Source organism: Chelmon rostratus, chromosome 7 (assembly GCF_017976325.1).
Source record: "Chelmon rostratus isolate fCheRos1 chromosome 7, fCheRos1.pri, whole genome shotgun sequence".
NCBI classification, from domain to species: Eukaryota; Metazoa; Chordata; class Actinopteri; order Chaetodontiformes; family Chaetodontidae; genus Chelmon; species Chelmon rostratus.
In genome coordinates, this window is record NC_055664.1 from 15,669,076 (window position 1) to 15,692,506 (window position 23,431).

The 23,431-nt window shown below is 41.7% G+C and overlaps 1 protein-coding gene across 1 annotated transcript in view; it reads right to left on the reverse strand.

The window, feature by feature from the left end:
* Nucleotides 1–23,431, reverse strand: part of grik4 (glutamate receptor, ionotropic, kainate 4) — a 144,876-nt gene that overhangs the window by 87,886 nt on the left and 33,559 nt on the right. Inside the window, exons 2-3 of the mRNA XM_041940181.1 lie at nt 20,470–20,634; nt 17,011–17,108 (exon numbers count right to left, since the gene is read on the reverse strand). Of these exons, the coding sequence (XP_041796115.1) occupies nt 17,011–17,108; nt 20,470–20,634 (263 nt within the window). The remainder of the gene's footprint in view (nt 1–17,010; nt 17,109–20,469; nt 20,635–23,431) is intronic.

Here is a 23,431-nt window from a genome sequence, read left to right on the forward strand (position 1 = left end):
TGGGGAAATGTTCCCCTTTTTCACGTGTGTCCTTCATCTTCCCTGTTGTATTTCTACAATTTCTCACACCTTTTTTTTCACCTTTTATTTCTGTCTCTTCCCCTCCTCTTTCTCTGCATACCCCAGATTGTTTGCTGTTTTTCCCTCTTGTCCCCTTCTCCCGTGCGTTCTCTCCTTCCTTTTCAGCACTGCAGAATGGTCCTACCCGACCCCTTTCACTTAGAAACCTGACACGCTTCGATAGGCTGTATCAGAAGCAGCAGGGGGGCTTAGAAAGCAGCTTTCACAAACACACACATATTCACATGCGCACACACACACAGAGATACACACACACTTTGTCCTTTTCCGTCTTATTGGCCCGTTGGACCCTATTGCTAGAAATGCTGGCATCTTCGGGGAATTACTTGGCTGGAGTGTTGATTCATCATCAAATTCCACAGCATGCAGCCACGACTCACATGGAAAACATCTAACTAGACATCCGTTTCTGAAAACATTTCATTAACATGCATTTTTTTCCTAGTGAAAATTCACTTAATCTGCAATAATTCTAGAATTCACAAGAGGGCTAAATGTAGCTTACAGCAAAGCCTAGCAAGACTAGACCTTATCTGTACATCATGCCTCAGTACATTTCCCCTTGGTTAGAGCAATATGATTAATTGGTTGTTAAAACAGAAGGAGTCACTATCCTCCTCGTGTGGAGTGACACAGTGTTTGGAATCAAGTCTTAAAACAGGATACTTCAAGCACAGAAAATCAATCTTCACATTACTAACAGCAAGTTGTCAGCTGCATCAAAGTCGCTTGCCAGACTTCTTATCTGCAACCAACAGCTAGTATCAGTCACTCTGCTGGTCGATTAATCCCGAAAATAAAAACAGAAAAATCTTTCCAACATGTGTCTTCGCAGGGCACAGCTGGAAAAGCTCTATGAACCGAACAGCTGCGTCACTTTCAGTGTAGCTCCGCAGGAAACTCACAAGTCTGCCATGCCAGCAATCCTGGGTACTAATCTACTTGGAGTCAATTTAGTGCCAAACTGGCACAAATTATGACTTGTTGATTTACTGTAATACCAGTCTTTGTTTGGGTTTGTGGTACTTGTTAAAGCTGTGCTAATCATCACTTCTTAATAACAACGGATCAAATGAATGTGCATTATGTGAAATACCTGACGAACCTCCAGAGAAATATCACCCAGCTCTGTTGTTCCCCCCGGTGTCCTTTGTGTCATTGCTTTTGCCTTCAAAATCGATCAAATCAATGCAGCTCCGTGTCTGCTTGATGTAAAAAGTGTCTGTTTGATAACATATTCATCCTAGCAAATCTTTAGTTGATATGTCAATGTTTTGTTTCACCTTCCCCCAAGTGGGTGAAAAAAAAACCCCTAAATACTTAATGCTGCTTTAAGGTTCTGTTTATAATGGCTTCATGCCTATGGGGACAAGGTAGCCCGGCTCATCCGGGATTGTCCTGGTTTCAAGCTGGGTGTCCCGGGTCACGACAAACATCTATACAACACCAAAACATCCCCGTTTTCAACATTCTCTACCCAGTTGTCCTGGTTTTCATCATGCTCTGTCCCACTCATTATTACCCAAGATAAAAACATAAATGCCCCACACACCTGTCTGTGTGTGCATCAATCAATCAATGTGTCATTGTCAGGACTGTTGTTAGCCTGAGCCATCGGCAAGTGGCAAACGCTTTGACAGTAGCAGCTCTTTCTGACAGGACCTGTCAGCATGCTAAGGGTCAGCTAATAATAATAAACTTTATTTGCACAGCACCTTTCATACAATAAATGCAGCTCAAAGTGCTTTACAGCAAAGAAATGCATACAACAAGTGCTTCACATAAAAAAGGTTAGAAAATGAATGTAAAACAAGATGGAGAATAAAATCCACTTATAATAATAAAAGTGAAAGTAAGATGCTGTTTGATATCTGTAGGTCATGCGATCTAGAGCTTTGGGGTGTAATGGACAGTGGCTGCATCCCTGATTTTCTTTAGACGTTTGCAAGGAACCTCCAATAAACCACAAGCTGCTGGTCACAGTGTTCTTGAAGACCAAGAGTAAACATGGGATTTAGGAATGTAACTTGGTCCTAGTCCATTAAAGGCTTTGTATACATGGGGGAGGACCTTAAAATCAATTCTAAATGTTACAGGAAGCAAATGCAGAGCAGCTAAAGCTGGACTAATGTGCTCTCTCCCCTCTTGGTTCAGGTTAATAGCCGAGCTGCCCAGTTTTGAATGAGCCGAAATCTCTCAGTAACAGCAATCGAATCAGCTTGACATGAAGGCGTCAATCAGTTTTCAAGCTTTTGTCGACTTGTTGATGTCAGATCTGAATCTGGGATAACCTCAGATTTAGTCCAAGAGGACTCTCTAATGACGGCAGTTGTCAGAGAATGAGGAGTTAAAGTCATTTATTTTCAACATAATCAAAAGGCAATAGCTCATGGTTCTATTTCATTATATTTCACAAAGAGATACTGAATTCACTTTAATAAAACATTATCTCCATTATGTGGTTAACAAGTTTTCTTGACAATTTATTTTGAACTTATTTCATTACTGTAAGCAGAGACAGCAGTTAAATTCAAGTAGGTTTTGCTAATGTCAAAATGTTTAGCAAAGGTAAAGATAATTATTAGAGTCAATGTAAATCACAAGAAGATACTAGAAAACATGCTGTAACTCAAAATTAGAAGGAAGTGACTTATAAAAGCCTCTGTTCAGGGCTGTGGCACTTAGGTGTGGGAGTGAAACTAATTACATCTGAAAATTGTGAGGGGAAGAAAATCTCAGGCAAACAATAAAGCCCAAGGTAACCACGCCGCTTTTAATAATCTGGTAGCTCTACTGTAAATAGAACTAAATACCATGGCGACTGCTATGTAGAAACACAGGCGAGTGCCAGGGGAATGACGGGTGGGTGAGGAGAGGGACACAGAGTGCATGTGAAAGGCAGAAAAAGGGAGAGAGCGGAGGGAAGGATTGCAGAAAACTGACAGTCTGAGTGACTGAGGAAGAGGGCGATGAAGTGAGCGGCATACAGACTGAGACGGGGGGTGACGGTGTACAGGACAGTAAAACAAGCAAACATAAACACACATAATAGACATAAGCAGCGAGTGAGGAATGACAGAGAGCCTGCAATCAGCACTCATTAAGTGGTCTCATTGAATTTAGCCGTGTGAAATTTGATTCTGCTGTCAAAGGCAATCTATCTCACGTTCTCCCCTTTTATTGGCTCATTTCTCAAGATATACAGTTTCAGGGGATTCAATAACAACATCAGCGTTTAGCTTTGTTATTGTTTGGTCTCTGTGGGCTACAAATACATTTCAAGTTAAAGCAGAGTATCATGGCTCTCATTTATTATTTAGGACATGCAGTATTTGCTATTAGAACTGCAAGTCATAAAAGTTGTGTATGCTGTATTCATTATGCAATCGCTTATAATGAGTATTGGCTTTTAACACTTCTTGGATGCTATTGGAAATATGTCTCCAGCACCAGGTATCAAAAACTGTTCAGTACGGGAAGTTTTCGTTGAATATCAGATCAGATTAATAAAGTGGCCGTACTGGTACATCTTAGAAAATGAAATACAATCCGGGAAGTCCAGTTTGAGTAATAGAGTTAAAACGCTGCGCAGCTGGACAGTTATCAGGGCAGAAATCACTTCATCTTCTGTCGCTATGATCAGAAAGTAAATAGCAGAAAACTGATATTTACATTGCAAAATAATCAGGAATCAGGAAGGTGTGCATGCTGCATGCATTCGACTGGTCAAAGCAGCACCTTACCGGACGTCAGCCCAACAACAAAAGGTACAGCTCTGTCCCTGGCATTTTCTGTGTGTGTGTGTGTGTGTGTGTGTGTGTGTGTGTGTGTGTGTGTCCTGAAGCTGAGAAACAGAGTCCTGCTCACTCTGGCTTGTATGTGTCCTCTTGTCTGTATATATGTGTATGTGTGTGTGTGTGTGTGTTTCCTGCAGTGTGACAGAGAGGCTGGCAGGTCTGCAGACAGAGCTTTGACAGGCGTTTAATGAGGGAGCTCTCACAGGACACAGGCTTTGCACAAGTAACACACACACAATCATGCACTCTTGCACACACAGTGAGCAGTGGGGGAAAAGGAGGCACCTTAGTTTGGCAGCCAAAATACCTCAACCCAATTACAATGTGCTCACAATATACTTGCCTTAATTACGCTTAGATTGCACTCTGATCCGCTCAGATTATCTTATAAAACGAGTAATAAAATCAACCAGCACATTTTCAAACAGCCAAGTCAATGATGCTCTGTTGGCTGCTTGCTGGAAACTGGCAGGTTTTTCATTGCTTTGTACAGGCTTACCAATAACCTCTGATAACCCCTCTTCAATGGAAAATTCGAGGTTACATTCGAGAAGGGTAGTCTTCAAATGTGACTGTGCATTAGTGAGGAGACCGCTGCTCTGAGCTGGAGTAAAGGTGAAAGCTAATTTCCCTTCTGTCCACTCCAACAAGCTCTGGGTTGCTTCGGTTGTTGAGCTGACAAGCACCCAAGTCATTCTGCTACCTGTCAGCTGCGAACCAAACGGGTGCCTGCTGGGAGGGGGTCCGAGTGAGGTGAGGCGGATGTGCAGTAGTGCCATATGGAGAGCAGAGATATAATGAGCATCTACATCTGTTGGCTCGGACTCAGAGGGGCAGCAGAACAAAACTCTGTTTAATAAAGTATCGCTGCACTTTTATGGATCTTGGAACATGTCAGGCACGGCTGCAGGAAAGTTAACACTTGCACAGCTCATCGGCGTTTGAAGTGACTCATTTACATTACAGCATGTTGACCTGGCTATCAATTAGCATACAACACATGCTTGGCAGAAAGACTGAACTGTCCTTGAAAACACTTAGCACTGCAGCCAAGTGGACAGCAGCCATTCAGTATCAGTGAGCTCGATACAAGGTCAGCTGAAGCCAGCCGGGAGGACAGTTCGTTTACCGTCAAAAACTGGACATAGCTAATCAGTTTGGAAATCACCAGTTGCAGAAAACCAACCAACAGCAGATCACAGAGTGTGAATCCTGGCTTTATGTAGCCTCCTGCAAGCCAGAGAATTATGCTGGCCACTGAGCATTAGAGAACAGATGCTGGTGGAGACATTGTCCATCAGTCAGCAAGTGTAAAGCCAAGGCTGGAATGCCAGAGTGGAGCTGGCAAGGATGGCGTTTGCAGGTGTGGCAGGAGATGGAGGAGGGCAGGTGGTAGTCTATTATGTCTACCTGATCCCCTTTCGAACCAGACGGTTTATGGGGGATTTGGGACACCAGCTGTTGGCATTCAGAAAAGGCAGAAAGAAAAATCTCCTGGGAGAGAAAGGGAGGAGACAAGGCACGGGCGATAGCAGAGCATCAACTCCGCCCTACCAACAATCTCCATCCCCAGCTCATCCCCCTCTCAGCCCAGGCAACCAGATCTGTATTTGTGGTAGTAATGATCCTGCATCAGGTCCCTGCGGTCAGAGCAGAAGCAGACCAGTGATAAAGATGAAGTGGGCTGCGGATCCCATGGTGCCTTTTAGCCGAGTGGAACATTGACCACGAGATCTCTATCTCATTGATCAGCCAGTTCAGAGAGAAAAAAGTTCTTTTCCTCCAGAGAGTCTTGTTCCCCACTCCACTGCTCTATTTCAGAGCAAATGTCTTTGTGAAAACAGAAAGAAATGTTTTTTAACTCCCCTGATTTTTACCAGCTGTGTTGGTATTGTTATGAGCTGTGAGATCTAATTTGATGTGGAGAACTGTCACAAACCACCTACCTGATTCAATTCAGTAACATTTCCAAGTAAATGCGGTCCTATATGCCCACTACGATGTTTATCAAGCATGAAAAAACACGTTCGGATTGTTGAATCAAAATTTTCTTTAGGGGGGGATTTTTTACAATCTAACAGTGGGCTTAATCCAGTTCTGGGAATCTAGCCAAACATTTGATTTACAGCACCCAAACAAGGCACAGCTCAACTTTTCACAACAAAACTGGCAAACAGTTGGCCAACAAATCTCAGAGAACCTGGCCTTTGAGCAGAACACAAACATATTGATAATGAGACAAAAGACTTGAACGTCCTTGATGAGTTTCAGTTAATTCAGTGAGCAGCTGGTTGAAAACTGAGCAATATCTGCTGAGTACTGTCTCCTTCCAGACAAGACAAAACTCTGCTGCTTGACACAGCTGACTAAGACAAAACAAAAGCAACGCTGTACCATGGAGCGGAGTTCCTTGTCATACCCTTGATGACAACAATCTTCTAAATTGAAATCCATTTTGCGTGCCGTTCACCTGGGAGTCGCTGTGTTTTTCCCCGCTTTCATCTCAGGGATCAAATCAAGAGACTGCTTCCTGGTGACAAGATAGTGGATTTGGATATGCACATGGCGGTTCTGCCAGTGCAGCCTTGACAAGACAGATCAATAGTGTTGTGAGAAAAGGGTCAGCAGAGGTGCAGACGACAGCTGTGCTCCTCTAATTATGATCAGGCAGAGACAGAAGATGCACCTGTGTTTCGTTTGCAAGCAGCCTGAACAGAGGAACCCGGAACAGAGTGACACCCGGCTTAGCATCCGCATTCTTTTAATGATATGTACTTACAGATTCATTCAGTTGTATCCACATGCGCATACAAAACGTAGCAAATGTAATTATGGTGTCGTTATCTACTATTCATCATTTGAATTAAATTAAAGTTTGTCATTAATCAATTGTGCCACTACGTGCCCGACGCTGTGCTGGCTGTAGCTTGAGCAACTACAAAAGACAAAGACAAAGCACAATGTTTTGCTCCAATGCACTGCATTTGATCGATGTACAATACACTGTGCATACTGTTATATTAGTTACTGTAAAAGATCATGTATATCTCTAAATAAATGTTGCCATTTACTGTATTGCAGTCGCTGTGAAATGCCTCAATGATTCAGAGTTTTTGTCAGTTATTGTTTACCGTATGTTATCTGATTCAGTGAAAAAAGGGTTAGGATGGGTCATTGGACTTTAAATCAAATATCGCTATTAGAGTATCTAGCATTACTTTATCTAAATAGTATGTACTGAAAACAATGCTAACAAAAAAGATAAAGAAAACACTATTTATACGTATAGTTACACAAACTGTGACTAGTGGGATGCATCACATAAACCATCTCAAACATAGTAATGGCCAATGCAAAGGGCTAGGTCTCGTGTGAAAATTATGGGCAATGTATCTATTATTTTCATTATCAATTAATGATTCAATTATTTTCACGATTAATCCAGTAATTATTTAGTCTATAACAGGTAAAGATAACTTGTGAAAAATGCTGAAAGTGAGCTCTTTAGCTTGCTTTTTTGTCCAACCAACAGTCCAAACCAAAAGACTCTTTATTTATTAACATAAATGAGGAAGAAAACCAGCAAATCATCACATTTTAGAAGCTGCCTCCAGCAAACGTTGGACATTTTTGATTGAAAAATGACCAAAACAATTAACTGCTTGTCAAAAAAGTTGCCGATTGATTGTCTTTCAATCGACTGATTAATACACTAATTGTTGCATCTCTAAATGCATCCAAAAGCACCTGCTGTTTGAGTTCATGTACACACAGTATGCTATGAAGATTTGGGATAAAATAAGGCGGAAGATGTGGATGTTGTCTGTCACTGTGACCCTGAATATGAATATGCAGGTACTGTACATACTATAAAGATAAAATAATCTAGCCCTGTCCTCCAGTCTCCATGTGATCCTCATCATACCGAGCAGTGCCTCCCATGAGCATTTATCAGTTTACCATCCCAAGCATCCTCGACACTTTCATAGTGCACTCCATATATCTAATTCTCAGATGGCACTCTGGCATAATTAATCTAATAAAATCAACAATTACATTGAGAATTTCTTGAATTACACTAAAGAGAAGAGCCATAGACGACTACTATCTACTGACCTGTTATTAAGTAGCACTTGGAGTTTATAAACTCCAGTTTGAGGCAAAGGGTAAAGCTCTTTCGAGGCCCAAAAGGGAAATAAATGTGTGAGGGATGGTGCAGCTCCACTTCTGAGACTTCTGCAGCTTCTTCGGTCTTTAAACCTTTTCAACTTTTGCCCCAGAGTCTACGATTTCAATTTCTAAGACACAGACAGCTGGACACAAATACACAAAAGTAAAACATCAACTGAATCTAAACAGAAGAAGTCACTTCTTGATGCACCTTTTATAAAACACTGGAGAGCAAATTTCTTTCTTTGGATCCTGAATCCTGATGATGATAACAAATGTCGAGTGGAGAGCCTAAAAAAAGTTATCCAAATAAAGAAAACGTAAGTGTTGAAACACTGTGTTGAAAGCAGCAAAGAAAAGACAATTTGTATTACATTTCAGTGCATTTTGTCTTTTTAAAAATCTGAAAGAATATTAAGCTTCGAGGGTCTAAGAGCTGCAGAAATCCCATTGAGATTCAACAGGCACCTTCCTGCTCCTGCACTTCTGTGAATAAGCAAGCCGCAGCTTAAATCTTCCAATTCATACTACATACATCACAGTGACGTGGGCACCTGCACAGGCTGGTCATTCCACATGAGAAAGATGCAGAGCTGCTATGCTTAATCACATCTGATAACTGGTTGTGACCAATAATGTGTCACATGCTGCCAAAGCAACGTTGCTTTTGGCTGCAGAGCGTTTGATTTTACATATAGTGGTTTTAAAGCCCAATTACAGTGGAGAACTGAACCATAAGCTGACCCCCCGAGCAGAACAAGACTGACACAGCAGAACTAATACCGCTACGCACTCAGACATAGAGATTCAGCATGAGACTGATGGAGGGTGATTAGGGAGAGGCAGAGAGAAAGAGAGCAGGCTTTTGAATACCATCTTCACCCTCTTTCTATTAGTTTTCTTGAGAACGGTGGATCTTGACCTGTAGTCACCTGCAGCTGGTGTCTGAGAAGGACTTAGGCAGAATGGAAATGTCAGGAAAGAGGCGAGTGGAAGAGACGGAATGAGAAAATATGGAACAAGAGGAGACAGGAGAGAAAAAGAAAGAAAGAGGTGACAATAAGGACACGAGAGTGATGAGAGCTGAGGCTTGTGTAAGAGCAGTAATGGCAGATATTAGAGGAGGGAAAGAGGTACACAGGTGAAAATTGGTTAAAACCATGGTAAGGTGAAAGGATATAAGGAAAAAAAGAGAAACAGAGAGACGAGTAAGAGCAGAAAAGGACAGAGGTGTTCGTAATATCGACAGATAAATGAAGGGCGTTCACTGAATCTGTGAAATAAAAATGGGCTAGCAGCATTTTCAGCATGGAAAATAAAAACAATCAGGCAACACAGCCAACTTGCTGGTGCTTGGCAGATCTTGGCAAATTGCAGGAAGACTTCTCAACTCCCCCATCACAACCCAACCATAGCCAAATTTAATCAATGCAATTTTGTGACAATGTAATCAGATGAAGAAGTTATTTGCATAGCTGCAGACTATAAGAAGGTGTTTTTACATGATGTCCAATGTAATGACAATTAATGCTTAGTTAATGCTAATTGTTTGCCGTTCTATATTACGCAGTTTGTCTTGCTTGACCTGTCAACCACATCTCATAGTTGCTCAGTTGTCATGGAGACATCTGTTGACATCAATCTAATCACATGAACTACATCTGCTGATGAAGAACTTGAGATGAGGTTGAAAGCTGCGGAAAAAGCAAATAGCTGGACCTCAAGTTTGAGATTTTATCCCAAGGTCAAGAATGAACTTTGCTTGAGCGCTTGAGGCAGAAAAGTAGCACTCTGTTTACATGTAGACACAGCGGGAGGGGCAGGGTTAAACAGTATTTCTGGTTCTGTTAAACACAGTGACTTTATCTCTAATTGTTGGAGATTTGCGGCGCCTACAGCAAAAATAAAGCTGCTCTAAAACTCTGAAGCTGATAAAAAATTAAACACAATCACTGCTATGATTAAAAGAAAACTACAGTATATTATGCAACGATGTGTAACAGTGCATGAAATTCGTAGCTAATGACATTATCAGCTGCTCTAAAATCAAAGGATTCATCCAATCACAGCCAATTATTATTTCATCATTTTCATCACAATATAGGTGCAGTGTTGTGTTTAACTATGGCTGTTCATATTACCATATTAGCACGAAAACTGCACATAAATGCATCGCCAGTTATCAACATGTTTAGTTTTGAGCATTTCTGCTATGTTTCAACTTATTTCACTCATTCTAAGCAGGCAGGGTTTTTTTTTTTCTATAATGCAAAACACAATAAGAACAAAGCAGCACCAAAGTAAAAAATAAAGTCACAGCCTTTGTGTACTCTCCTTTAAGTTGGTATTTCAGAGCAGGTACAGTATCTGGATGATACCGGTGTTCACATGTGTGAGAGCAAAGCAGACGTTGGCTGTACATGAACAGGAGATGTGGCGTGCTGGCTTTGCTATGACCAGCCGTGGTTCAGTGTCTGGCAGGGAGACAGTCTAAAGTGAGAACAGCTACCGTGTAAATGGTCTCTGGCCAGAGAGGATTTGCTGGGTTGGCCAGCCGGCTTTTCAAGTCAAAAAAAAGCAATTCCACACAGTGTGTAGCACTGAGCTGCTGGACAACTCACCCATCTAAATCAGTTTGGACAGCTCTACACACACTGAGCGCAAACACAGCAGGATGAGTCTCTGGCTATGTGAACGAACAAGTTAATGAACACGCGCGCTACGATCTGTGGCAAATGTTCGCTGAGTGAGTTTCTTATGAATGCCTCACAATAAGGACACAAATGAAGCATTGGACCTGCAGAATAGCTCCCTCTGAGAACACGCAGAAAGGTTTTCAAATTTGTTCAATATCCATTCAAGAGCAATCAACTGTGCCTCAGCTTTGTTTGATGGTCCTTCTCACCAATTGCTCCCATCTGGCCATGTGCAGGAATCCTACAGAGTTCATTTGCCTACTAATAAAGTAATCTCAAGAAATTCGTTTGACTCCAAACTATCCTGGAATTAGACTCAGAAAGACAAGGAACAGATTCATTTTTACTGGGACTGAATGAGTTTTTCGGTGTTACCTCAACACCGATGCTCACAATGCAGCAAAACGCTGTATCACAGGAGACAGGAGAAAAAGAGGCAGAAAATGAGGCATAGAGAGCGTCTGCGACAGAGCGAGGGGGGGGCACAGAGAACTTAAAAGCAAAAATAATGATGGTGACAAGAAATTTTCAGATAATTTGAAGCATTTTTTGTTTGGTTGAATAATGGTGAGTCAGAAATGGATTTGTGGGTTTCTGTGTGGATATGAAGGCACAAATCTCTTCTCATTGCCAGCTGCAGGGCTTTAGCTATACCACTGACCCCCAGTCTCAATCCAGCATACTCTCTGTTTGCCCAGAGGACCTCAGGTTCACCTCTGAATCCAACCTGTGCACCACCCAACCAAAATGCTTTAGTGTAATCTCTCTGTACTCCTGCAACCAGATGGCTCTGCGAGCCCAAAGCAGCCCTGGACATGGACATTAATATTCATGACCACTTCTGACACATGTTTGAATCATAGAGGAATATGCTTAGCAGACACAGGGTATATTGCACATTTCATCCTGTGCGGTAGAGGAGAGGAAGCTAAGGGTAAAAACAGGGAGTAAAGCCATTTGAACTCAGGAAAGGTGGCTAAGAGGAATAAATAAAACCCGAATTTAGATATAAATATCTTGACATTAACTCAGTTCACTTTAAAAGCTCCCTATGGCTCATGGCAAAACAACCTTAGTCCAAGGCTTTGTAAGAAAATAACAAGATGTGGATTGTAAATGGAGCCTTGTGCAAATCTGAATGATGGATGAAAAGTTATTGGTCTGGTCCACAATATCCAAGTCACCACTTATAAATGAGAATCATAATTCTTTATCCTTGAGACTCACAGGAACCAAGGCAACAAGACCACTGCACTGCACACTCCAGCTCTTCTGGCTGGCTGCAGCAGCCAGCAGATAAGCACCTGTAAAGCAGCAGGAGCCTCTCATCCAGAGCCCCTGCTAATGTTTCTCATTAGTCGATATTAATCTGCCCTTTCTCCAAATCCTGACCCCAAGGTTTGCCTTCCATGCCGCATAAGATGGAAACAAACTACAAACATGATGCACACAGTCACCCCTTTCTCCGCAGTAGATGTTTTTCTATTAGTCACTATTAGTGTGAAACCCAGATGGGCTCAGTCGCACTCCTCTGTGGCCCTGGTGGAAGTAGCCTCCGCAGCAGCAGCGGAACCTGGGGAGTGATTGATCGGGTCTGGTAGATGACGAGCTGATCGCCTAGTGGGGTCTGTCAGCTGCAATATTGCTGCCAGAGTCCCAGGCAACCGGCCGCTAGAGCGCCGGCATCTGTGGCCTTACGCTCACAGTGAGGGATTAGGTGGTCAGAGTAATGTGTGCACGGTGGCAGCCGTCGACACACACACACAAGCTGACAGACACACACGCAGATCTTCCTTTCTCCAGCTGTCGCGGTTCAGGGTGACCTCTTTTCACATTTTATAGACATATATAATATAGCAGACACACAAACACGCACGCAGAAACGATATTGCCTGTTCATGTAAATGTCAAATCAGATGAAAGAGGATCATCTACGGTCGTGTTATGAAGTGGCGTTGTGTGTAAAAACACATATCTGTTTGTCTCATAAAGCTGCTAATCGTTTCAGATGACACCTGGGCTCCCTCAGGGTTTATTCTGCTGCTTTGGAGGATTTTTTTTTTTTTTGGGGGGGGGGCAGGCAGTGGGATGCCTGAGTCTAAAGGTAACATTAGGCACAACTGCTTGTATCCACCAACCAATCTGCTGATCCCCTGCTGAGCAGATCTCAGAGGTACACTGCAGACCATTTGGCTGGAAGGATTTCTGGTTTCTCCACTGTGTGTATATGTGTAAGATTCGTGCTTCTCATTTCATCATGGACAACTTTGGTTTCATACAAGTTCGGCTTCAGCTCAATTGCAGAAAAATTTCCGCTGTAATGGATCTTTAATGTGTTCAGAACTGAAAAGATGTGAGCTACTATAGGTCTATTCATGCAGGAGTAATATTACCTGGGGTCATCTGTGACTGGTAATAGCAGAGGTTGCCTCTATTCTTAATCTTGAATTCCACCACAGCTTGCCAAAGGTCAGCAATTTTTAAACTAAAAGCACTTTATAATGCAGTAAATGAATAGACTACATAATTAATATCAACCTCTTCTTTTGGGCATGTTTTACCCCAATTTTTATAGATATGTGTGTTTCATGCAAATTGAGCTTATATTCTGTACATTAATAGCACAGTTACTGTGGGTAATGTGTTGTGATAGTACTGTATTGGTAGTTACGACACCTTATCATCGATATAAGGCCATGCTGACGGAGGCCATTAGCCAGGTATCCCCTTCAGAGTGATCATGACAAATGCAATGTGACCTTTTCTGCTGGACAAGGATCACGCACACGCGCGCGCACACACACACACGCACGCACACACACACACACAGCATCTGACTTCGCTGATTTGCACACCTCAAGTCTGAGATGGGAAACCTAATCAGTGAAATCAGCTGGTGTAGTGTTTGGTTGGAATGAAAATCTGCACACTTTTGGCTCTTGATAGCATCCGGATGAGGACCACTGAGTTAATCCTGATCCTCGGGAACCAAACTGCTACAAATGCTGGTTTTCCAGCTGTGCATTGCAGGTATGCAGTAGTCTTTCATTTGATGACTACAATGAAAACCAGCAGCAGGGTCCTGATGACCACTACCGAGAACCATTGGACTTGATTATACCGTTAATTGCCTGACAACCTAAAAATAGTCATTAATGCATTTAATATGACACAGAGAGGATCAAAGTACTGCCTATGAAACATGCTTTCTCCGGGGAGGATTAATCTGTTGTCTATTGTGATAACAATGTGTCCAAAATGCATTTATGTGAATTCATTAAAATCCCTCATCTCCTCCTGTCAACTGGCATGACTCATCCAGCACTGAGAGTGGGCACAAAATTACATCTAATAACATGTGATTATAAATTATGAGGCATCGCCACCAACTCTCTTTTTCTATATAAAAGCTGCAGATCTAGTAAACTAACATTAGGAGCTTTAACAGTGTTGGAGTGGATTTGGGTGTCAGATTTTAAACATTGCCAACATCACTCTATGTTCTCTCCACTTCCAAAGGCTCAAACATTGGATATGTTCTCATGTTGGTGGTGAAAGACGAAGCGAGCGGTCCTCTGTGGCTACCTTTTGAACTCAAAAATCAAGTTCCTCTTGATGTTACTGTAAGGTGAGAAACATGCCACAGCACATCAAACTATGCACTACCCACTAAATCGTGTCAGAGAAGAAACACTTCAAACCATTTTACTATCTCACATTTCACAGAACCTGCAAAGATAAAAAAAAGAAGCTACATACAAGCTCAGATACCTGCTCAGTGCTGTCTAGCAGCTGCAGTTCTGTGAAGTGCAACACTTCACAATGCACGATCGAGCAACAATGTGCCAAAGCTGAGGATGGTGACAGGCTTGTAAATTTAACTCGCGGAGGTCGGTGCAGGAATGGTTTTCCTCCAAACACAATTTTGTGTAGAGTTTAAGATGAACTACTCTATATTTTATTATGCATGAGTAAAATATCTCCCAGGGGCCAATATTCCGCATTATGGCTTCTTTTGATATGTAAGGGAAATTTTACTAATAATACTTTGGCAATTGTAGTTAAGTGGCATTTCAATGCTCCATTTATTGTGCATTCATAGTGCAGAATTGCTATGTGCTTATACTCAAGTAAAGGATCTGAATATTTTCTCGGCCACTGGTGAAAAGAATAAAAGGGATCCTCCGTCAGCTTGTAATACTTACTGCATGCTTGGCAGAATTTTGAGCATCACTTTGTTTAATGCGTTGCCACCAATCCAAAGCTAAATGTTGGACACATAATGTGGCCCTGCTGAAAGGGTATTATAGGAAAATGTGACCCGGAGGTGAATAAAACTGTGGTATCACTAGTATCACATAAATGTTGTTATTGTTAAAATGATGACAATGCTTTGATACTATTGAAATAGGTTGCATTCAGTGTTAAGGATTAGAATACAAGAATAAGAGTAAGTGTAGGGATAGAGTTACTGAGCAGGGTATCTGCACTTAACAGTGGATGCATACCCCTGACAAAAAACTAAGTAGTCCTCGTCTTGAATTGAACCTCAATCCACCGAGAATAGCTGGAAGAAGACAATTCATTTAGGGAGCTGATGAAGATGGACACACAAACGGCAGGTCAAAACGCCAGTTTCTATGAAGCTGTCTAGTTGTAAGTGGTATGTTGTGTATGTGTATGTTGCGTATGTTTTTCCCTAGGTTCTGTAGCTGTACTGGATTACTGGGAGTTCACGTAAACAGTAAATATAATTGGCAAGGCCCAGTGGAAATTACTGCATAAGGAAGTGTTATTGTGTTAATAAAGTGTTAATCCAAAATGACGAGAGCAGATCTTATAATCCTACTTTCTGTGACAAAAACATAAGACTGGCTAAGCTTCAAAGTGCTCTTGTGATGAAAATGATTGTCTTGCTCCTACACATGTACCATTAGAAGGGATAAATAAAGAAGAAACTTGAGCCGGTGTCGCAAAACTGTGAATCTTTAGGATCAGTACCAACTCCTTTGAGAAATTTACAACTACACTGTATGTATCACTTAACGACTTTATGGGAGCTTTAATATTCATACAGGGGTATTATCACAGTCAGTGGTTCAAAGCAGTCAGCCCCGCAAGTCAATGCCACCAGAGATTTGAACAGCAGGGAGTCCTGGTCTGTCTACCACTGTAACAGACTGATGTCTCATTAGGAAGACGGGCCATACTGTATCAGAGGACATTATAGAGACTGGGATGGTAATGGGCTGTCTTTTAATAGTCATGCTGATCAAATTCATGCAGTTATAAAGGCGGCTTCTCTGTGGACAAAATCCAATTATGGTGGGTAGTACACCAGAGCACACTAGTGAAAACTGATTGATGAACTGAAAGAAAACTAACGTGTATTGCCAAGTTGGCATAGATAATAAAGACGCTATCAATATTGGTGTATTCACTTTGGTAATCGAAGTACTGTAGTTCTCTACAAATGGTGTAAAACAAAGTGCATTAAATTCAGAAATCAAGCTGCCACAGCATGGCAGTAAAACCATCACAGATAAAGCTCTGAACATAGATATCTTATTCGTTGTTATTTATAATTGATTTTGATCAAGGTTTTGTATAATTCAAAAGCACCTCTGTCTCTTGACATCAGGCAGCAAAACCCACCATGTCAGAGTTCAGACAAGCCAATTAGCATCCAGCTGGGATCTGTTTGCATGCTGCCAGGGTCTGAAGCCAAATCCACTCAGTCATGTTCGAATTGTGGAAAACATGCTTTTTTCCCCTGTTCAGATAAGAGAGTATGTCTGTTAACTGGTTTTGTCAAAATACTATCAATGAAACCATCATCTGTTATAATCACCTACTGTGTAAATATCCTAATTCCAAACACCAGATGTAAGACAGCAAGGGTTGGTTGATGTCAACACACGTAATCTGTTCAAAACAACAAAATTTGCTCTTTTTGTTTGTTTGTGTTTGTTTTTATGAAAATCTGAAAACAGTGATGAGCAAACCTCAGCGGGCCAAGCTGCTCCAAGCTAATGAGGGGAATAGAGGAAATAAAATGCCCAGCGGTGCTTTGATTTGAGTGGGACTGGAATGGAGAGTTATGACACTGTTGAGGTATTTCATCATTTTCACTAACAAGGATTTCATTCCCCCTCAATCTCCTGCAAAAATGGCACAATGGCTAACAAGCATCATTGTTCCAAACTCTGGATTTCTGGTTGCACTGTGGCCCAGCGGCTGCAGGCCAGTTGGGTGCATAAACTCACCTCCTTCTCTCCGCAGATATTGCTGATGATGGAGTTGGAGGCCGGGCTGGCAGAGGGACCTAGGACTGCCACCACCCCTTTAGACATGATCTGGCACACTGGGAGAAAACAGAGTTGGGGTGGAGGGGGAAGAATGGACAGAGACAGCAAGAGAGGAAGCAAGTCAGTCAGTGCTAGCCAGGAAAGTCAAGTACAGCCATTTAAAAAAGGTCTTCTTCAGCCAGATGCTAATGGATGCACATGCTGACAATCTTAGCCTCTAAACAGAGAGCGGCCTGAGCCAGCGCTTCTCCTGTCTCAAGGGAACCTGAGCCTAGATGTGTTAGCAAAATGTGTGCAAGGCCAAATGCACATGACCATGTTTACTATATGTGATGCACATACAGAAAACTCCTATAGACCCTGCCCATGAGAGGTTGGAAGCTCCAGGGAGAAACTGATACTAATATAACAGACTTTCACATATGGAGACAGAAAGATATCAAAATGGGAAGAGACACAGACAGATAAACAGAGTGACAGACAGCGAGAAAGGCAGAGAGACAGAAATAGTGACAGGCAGCGATATCTGGAGGCTTAAAACACAAAATCTGGTATTTGAACATTTGCACATGAATGCCACAATATCCCCAAACGTGACACACGCATCTCATCTTGTTTTTCCACATTCTACATTTAAAAGGACCGATTTAAAGGCTCTACCTTTGGGGATGAAAACACATCTTTAGACGGAAACATTTTCTCGAATGTGAATTTTACTCCTCTCTGATGTACACGGGCCATATGCTTTAATCTCCCATACTGGAAAACAGAATGCCATTTCTTGTGAGTTTATAATCCCTGGTTTCTAATTAAACTGCTACAGTCAATGATGTGAGGCAGACACAAGTACAGACACTATGTACTATTCATGTGTGCACAAAGTAAGTGTGTCTGATGGTAATTTGGTGTCAGTTATTGGGGCAAATGCAGAGCATTAACCAGCTATGTGTGTGAAAGAGGCAAAGGGGGAAACCATTTTTTGGTCCGTGCGGTGGATCCAGAGGCAGTGAATCGAATGATTAATAAGTAATCCCTTAGTCACCCATGGGTCCTGCAAGACATGAACACACTGACACCTTTCACAAACACCCCATACACATGTATGCATGCATTTACAGTACGCACACGCACACGCCCACGTTTGCACCTGTCTGCTTGGCTTCACCAAATTATAAAGCTGAATGATTTGACGGCCAACAAATGTGCTCCCGGCCCCCGTGACACTTTGATTTGGCCCGTCTCTGCACAGCTTGCATTGTGAGCGTATGTGTGAGAGACAGATGATGTGCATGAAAAGTCTGTGTCAAAACTCTACCTCCGTACCACAGGTTAGTCACGACCTCCTGGACATTGACGTCCGTGTCAAGGTTCCCATTAGTGCTGCCAATTTTCAGAATTGTACTGTACCACTCAGGCCGGTCAAACTATGGTCAGAAGGTCAATAGGTCGGCTGATGTCCATTCTCTCTGCTTAACATTGATTTTCTCTGATCAATACAAGCTATTGGAACCTCCGACTGATTGCAGAGGTCTAATGAGTTTGACTTGAGAAACGCTTGACAAATTTGCTGGTTGCAAGAAGAAGGACGGACGTACAGGAAGATACAGAGGAGCAAGAAAGGCTGAAAGGCAGCCACACAACATGCATGCGTTCACTCAAAAACACACACAAAATGCCACAAGCAAAACTCATCCGGCTGCAGGTGTTTGTGTCTGCAAGTTGAAATATTGCTTTATTTTCCTTTCAGATCTCTAAGACCAAATGAGGCATTTTCAGAGTATCTAGCTTCTGTATCCGGGTGACACAGCATAGATTTAAACAGTGAAAACTGGGCATGTCATAACACATTGAGAAATACAATTTTGATATAAGAATAGAAAGAAATAGATTATATATTTAACAATATATTGTTAAATAGGCGCACCATATGACCAGGGATCTAAAAGGGAAAAGGCATATTTCATTTCACCTCCACTTTAATGAATTACATTTTTTTGGGATTGTATCATTCCCTGTCTCCTCAGGTGCACACATGGCAGCACAAACGCAAACCATTTATATGTTTTATGAAGCACAATACGCAACATATAACTGTGAAAGCATGGCTGTTTGTGAACTGGAGTCTTGTCATGTGGTGTTTTCTGCCTTTAAAAGCAGCAACCAGTCCAAGGAGGCATCCATTTAGGCGCTGTATACCGCTTGAAAGGTGGGGGGTGGGACTATTCTGGGCAGGTAGCGCTCCCTCTGTGATATTTCCATCTAACTGCGGCCACTGATCCGTCCCTAATCCAATTCCTGCCTCTAATTACACACACTAACACACACACACACACACACTATCACACAAAAAACATTTGCACATTATACACACATTCCAGCGTGCACAAACCTTACTCACACACACACACACACCGGAACACACAGAGGGAACCACATTTAGGAGGTGTTTGTGGTAAACCAGGCAGAGAAAGTGATACAGTTTCTTGTTGTTGTGGTAAGTGAAGCAGTGTATCCCTGGATTAAGCGGCGCCACTGAAGCTTTTGGGTTTGTGAAAGTGAGAACGTGTCATATTGAAAATCAATCCCCACACTTCTTGCCATAGTTGTATATCGGTTGTTTTCTTCAGAAACATACTGCGCTGTATTGATTTTGGATGGTTTTCATTAAAAATTAAAAAAAAAACCCATAACCAATAAACACTGAGGCGTGCAGCGAGTCACCAAGCGGTCCACGCAGAAAAGCATTGATACAATTGATTCCAAATAGGTACTCCAGCTTGTGTTAATGGAGTCGCCATCAGTGCTGCATTTGTCATATATGTGTGACAAATTACTGTGAATCTCATAATGGCCCATTTAAAAAGATCCATAAGCCTTTGTGTTGAAGGTCAGCAGTGCTTTGACATAGATTAAGCCATTTTTACATGACACCCACACCCATTCCTTTTTTTCTTGCTCTGCCACAGCAGTGTGAAGGCTGCCAATACACAAGAGAACAAAAACAGATACGAACACAGTGTTTGAGTCGTGCAGCTACCAAAATATGACGGCTCAGTTTGTGTTCCTGTATCACACCAGTCTGTCATCTATTTTCAATAAATTGCTTGCTTCTGTTTGACCAAAATATTGTTAAACCATACAGACCATATCTCTGTGTACTTGGGAGAAGGTTAAAAGAGAGAGAAAGAGAAAGAAGACAGAATGCCTGAATTGAAATGACAGGTTTGCTTATATCGAAATAAGAGACTCCTTTTATTTTTTTTGCTGGTGTGATTGCTGACTGGACTGAGCAGCGCCTCACACTCATTACTTTCTCCATGTTTTTCTCAATGCGTACACATATATTGACCGTCAGACTCACAACCACACTTTCTTTTCCTCGCCAATTAATTGGCATCTCTCCCCCATGTTACTTACTTGTTTCCCCCATCTCATATTCACTGTCTCTCAGCAGTTCAAAGATGTCCACCTCCAGCTTGCCAGTGGTCGAGCGGTTACTGCTCCTGTTGATGCTGTCTTTTGCCAGCGTAATGGCCAAACGCTCCCCTCTGCTGCACTCCATAGGGTCGTCAAGGATGGCAGCTGAGAAGTAGGGAAGGGAAAGAGCAATGGGTTGAGAGAGAGAGAAAAAACAACAAGAAATAATTATCCCCACTGGTAAGTGCTGTTTTTCAAAATTAATGAGAACCGAGGCTGCCCATATGGCCAATGATCATTCAACCTGAGAACCTGTGAAGACAGGTCGTGTATTTAAAACCTTTTTTTTCCTTTCAGATCTACAATAAAAGTCCAATCCGCTGAAAGCTGCTCCCAAGGTGCATGGATTTATTAGCACCAATACTTAGCTGACATTTTGTGCACACTGTTCTCCATTAATCCAGAGTGCCTACAATGCTACAGTATTGTTCTTAATAAATCCATACACTTTGGGAGCAGCTTTTAGTGTGTGGAATCTGCTTTTGCTCTGAAAGGGTAAGTGCTATTTAATGTAAATATCTGAAAAGCTTGAAAGCTTAAAAGCTTTAAAATCTTGCACCTGTTCGCCTCCAAAATATTTTCAAGAACACTGCACGAATATAAACTCATAACATAGTGTTTACTGACGCAAAAACACATCAAAACATCTGTCAGTTGTGTGGCTTTTACAGAGGTGTGTAGAGACTTAACACTCCAGTCACCGCAGGAGCTTTTCAGAGATGCTACACTGTGCAAGTCTACTACAAAATTAAATCAGTTTGCCACAGGAGCATTAAAGAATGATAAGACAACCTGTTGTCCTCAGAAATGATTTATATTCTGTGTGCAATAATGCATTTGTTGTATTGAGATACAGTGATCAGAAAAAATGAAGCCTGTTTTTTTTACATGGCTCAGCTAAGGCAATTATAAAAGGACTGGATTCAGATAATTCACTCTTCTCATTTTTATGCAGAAAAAAATGCAGTTCCACCACAAAAAGACTACAGAGCCTGGTAATTAAAAAGGTTTAATTATTCCATACTACACCATAACTGAATAGTATATTTGCATGCACTCCCTGAATAGACTGCAGCGATAATGAAAGGCATTCAGAAAGTAGATTCCACTGCATAACATCTTTTAGACAATATTTCACGATGTAACTGGGCTGTAACATATCCTCTGGCTGAGTTTGTCGAGACTAAACGGTCTATAACCGTTGGAGAGTACCTGCAACGGGTGGAATAGATCTTCGTCATCATGTGGTTAACATTGTGAAGTGGTCACATTTTGCTCAGGTTTAGGCACTGGGTACTTGGTTAGGAAAAGGTTATGGGTTAAAAAAAGGAAGTTACTGTTACGTATCTGCAAGTTATGCAAGTTAAAAAAGGTCAGTGTTGACTTTCGGTTTCACACAGGATTCAAACAACGGTCTGCTGGGTGAAAGTCCTGTGTTTGTTTGACTCATCCATCCACCCCACCTTCCTCCACACGCAGACTTTCTTGCTCTTTATACTGCATCACCTTGACTTCCTCCTTTGCTCCAGTCGTAATTACACAGCCACTAGAGGTCACCGCCTAACAACACAGGTAAATATGAGCCGTGTTAGCCTGCTTGCACAGTCAACCTATTGGGCCGTTTTTCGTTTTTTTTTTGTTAGAATGGGCTCTGCATGTTGAAGGATAAGTGTATTTATTCTGTGACCTTTACCAGCACACAAATTGTCATCATGGGAATTAAGAAGGCACAGTAAACATCATCAGTTCACTCTACTATAAGACATTACATGACATATGTGCTGTACAGGTACTCAACAAATTGCCTAACTAATACTTTTGATGATCAGTCTAACCATCAAGGCTTGATGCTTGGATCCAACAACTGTACGCGGCATCAGCAATCATCTTGGCCACATCACTGAAGAGCCTGTCCATTACTGAAATATAATAATTTAAACATTTCACATCGACCATTTTATGTGTATTTTTTATGTTTCAGCCCAACTACACATCCAACGTTTGTACAAAATGGAACAAACCACTACAGGTCTACTCTCAGGGTAGAAAGAAAAACACAATGAAATGAGCAGCAGATGTCTGAAAGCAGGCTTTGTAATTAATGCAATTATACTGTGTTTGCACAAAAATTCTCCACTTAAATAGATTACATTTATAGTGAAAGCAGAGGAAGGAGATAAAAGTAACTTCACTGAAAAAGTGTGACACATGAATACAATTAAACACAACTCGGCTGAAAGGTAAATGTGCTGTAGACTATCCATTATAGAGAAAACCTGCTGGTTGTGACTTCAAGCCTAATCATGTCAGATTTAGGCACGCAGAGCTGCATACAGGACTGGGACGCATTCGAAGTGACCTTTTCCCCGCTGATCACACAGTTGAACAAACAGCTCTGTCTTGAAACGAGGAGACATATCCACTCATCTGGTATCATCACGGGGGCAAACTCACAGCAAGCCAATACCCACAACCAAATGAAAATGCTTTGCTAAGAAGCAGAGAGTAGCAGTGAAAGGTCACCCGAGGTTGTCCTCCTCTCTGTCTGTTTGACAAGCTCGGACAAAGGACGTATTCATTTCTTTATGCACTTAACGGGCTCCCTCTTGATCACGTATAGCTAACAACAGCTTAATATGATCTCTGGGGTATTATTTGGATAGTTTAATAAAATCAAAGGCACACATTCAATTAAAATTTTATGTGCAGGGAGGCGAGGTAGATTTTTCTGCACTGAGCAATGAACCTGACTTGTAGTTAATGTGTTGTACAAATAGTGCGATTTGTTAAGAGTGTAAAACAATTTTTTGAGGAAAAGCAGGTAATGTAAGGTAAGCAAAGCACTCCGTACAGTCTGACATTTTCAGATTATATAAGACTGTTCCTCATGGCTTCATTCCAT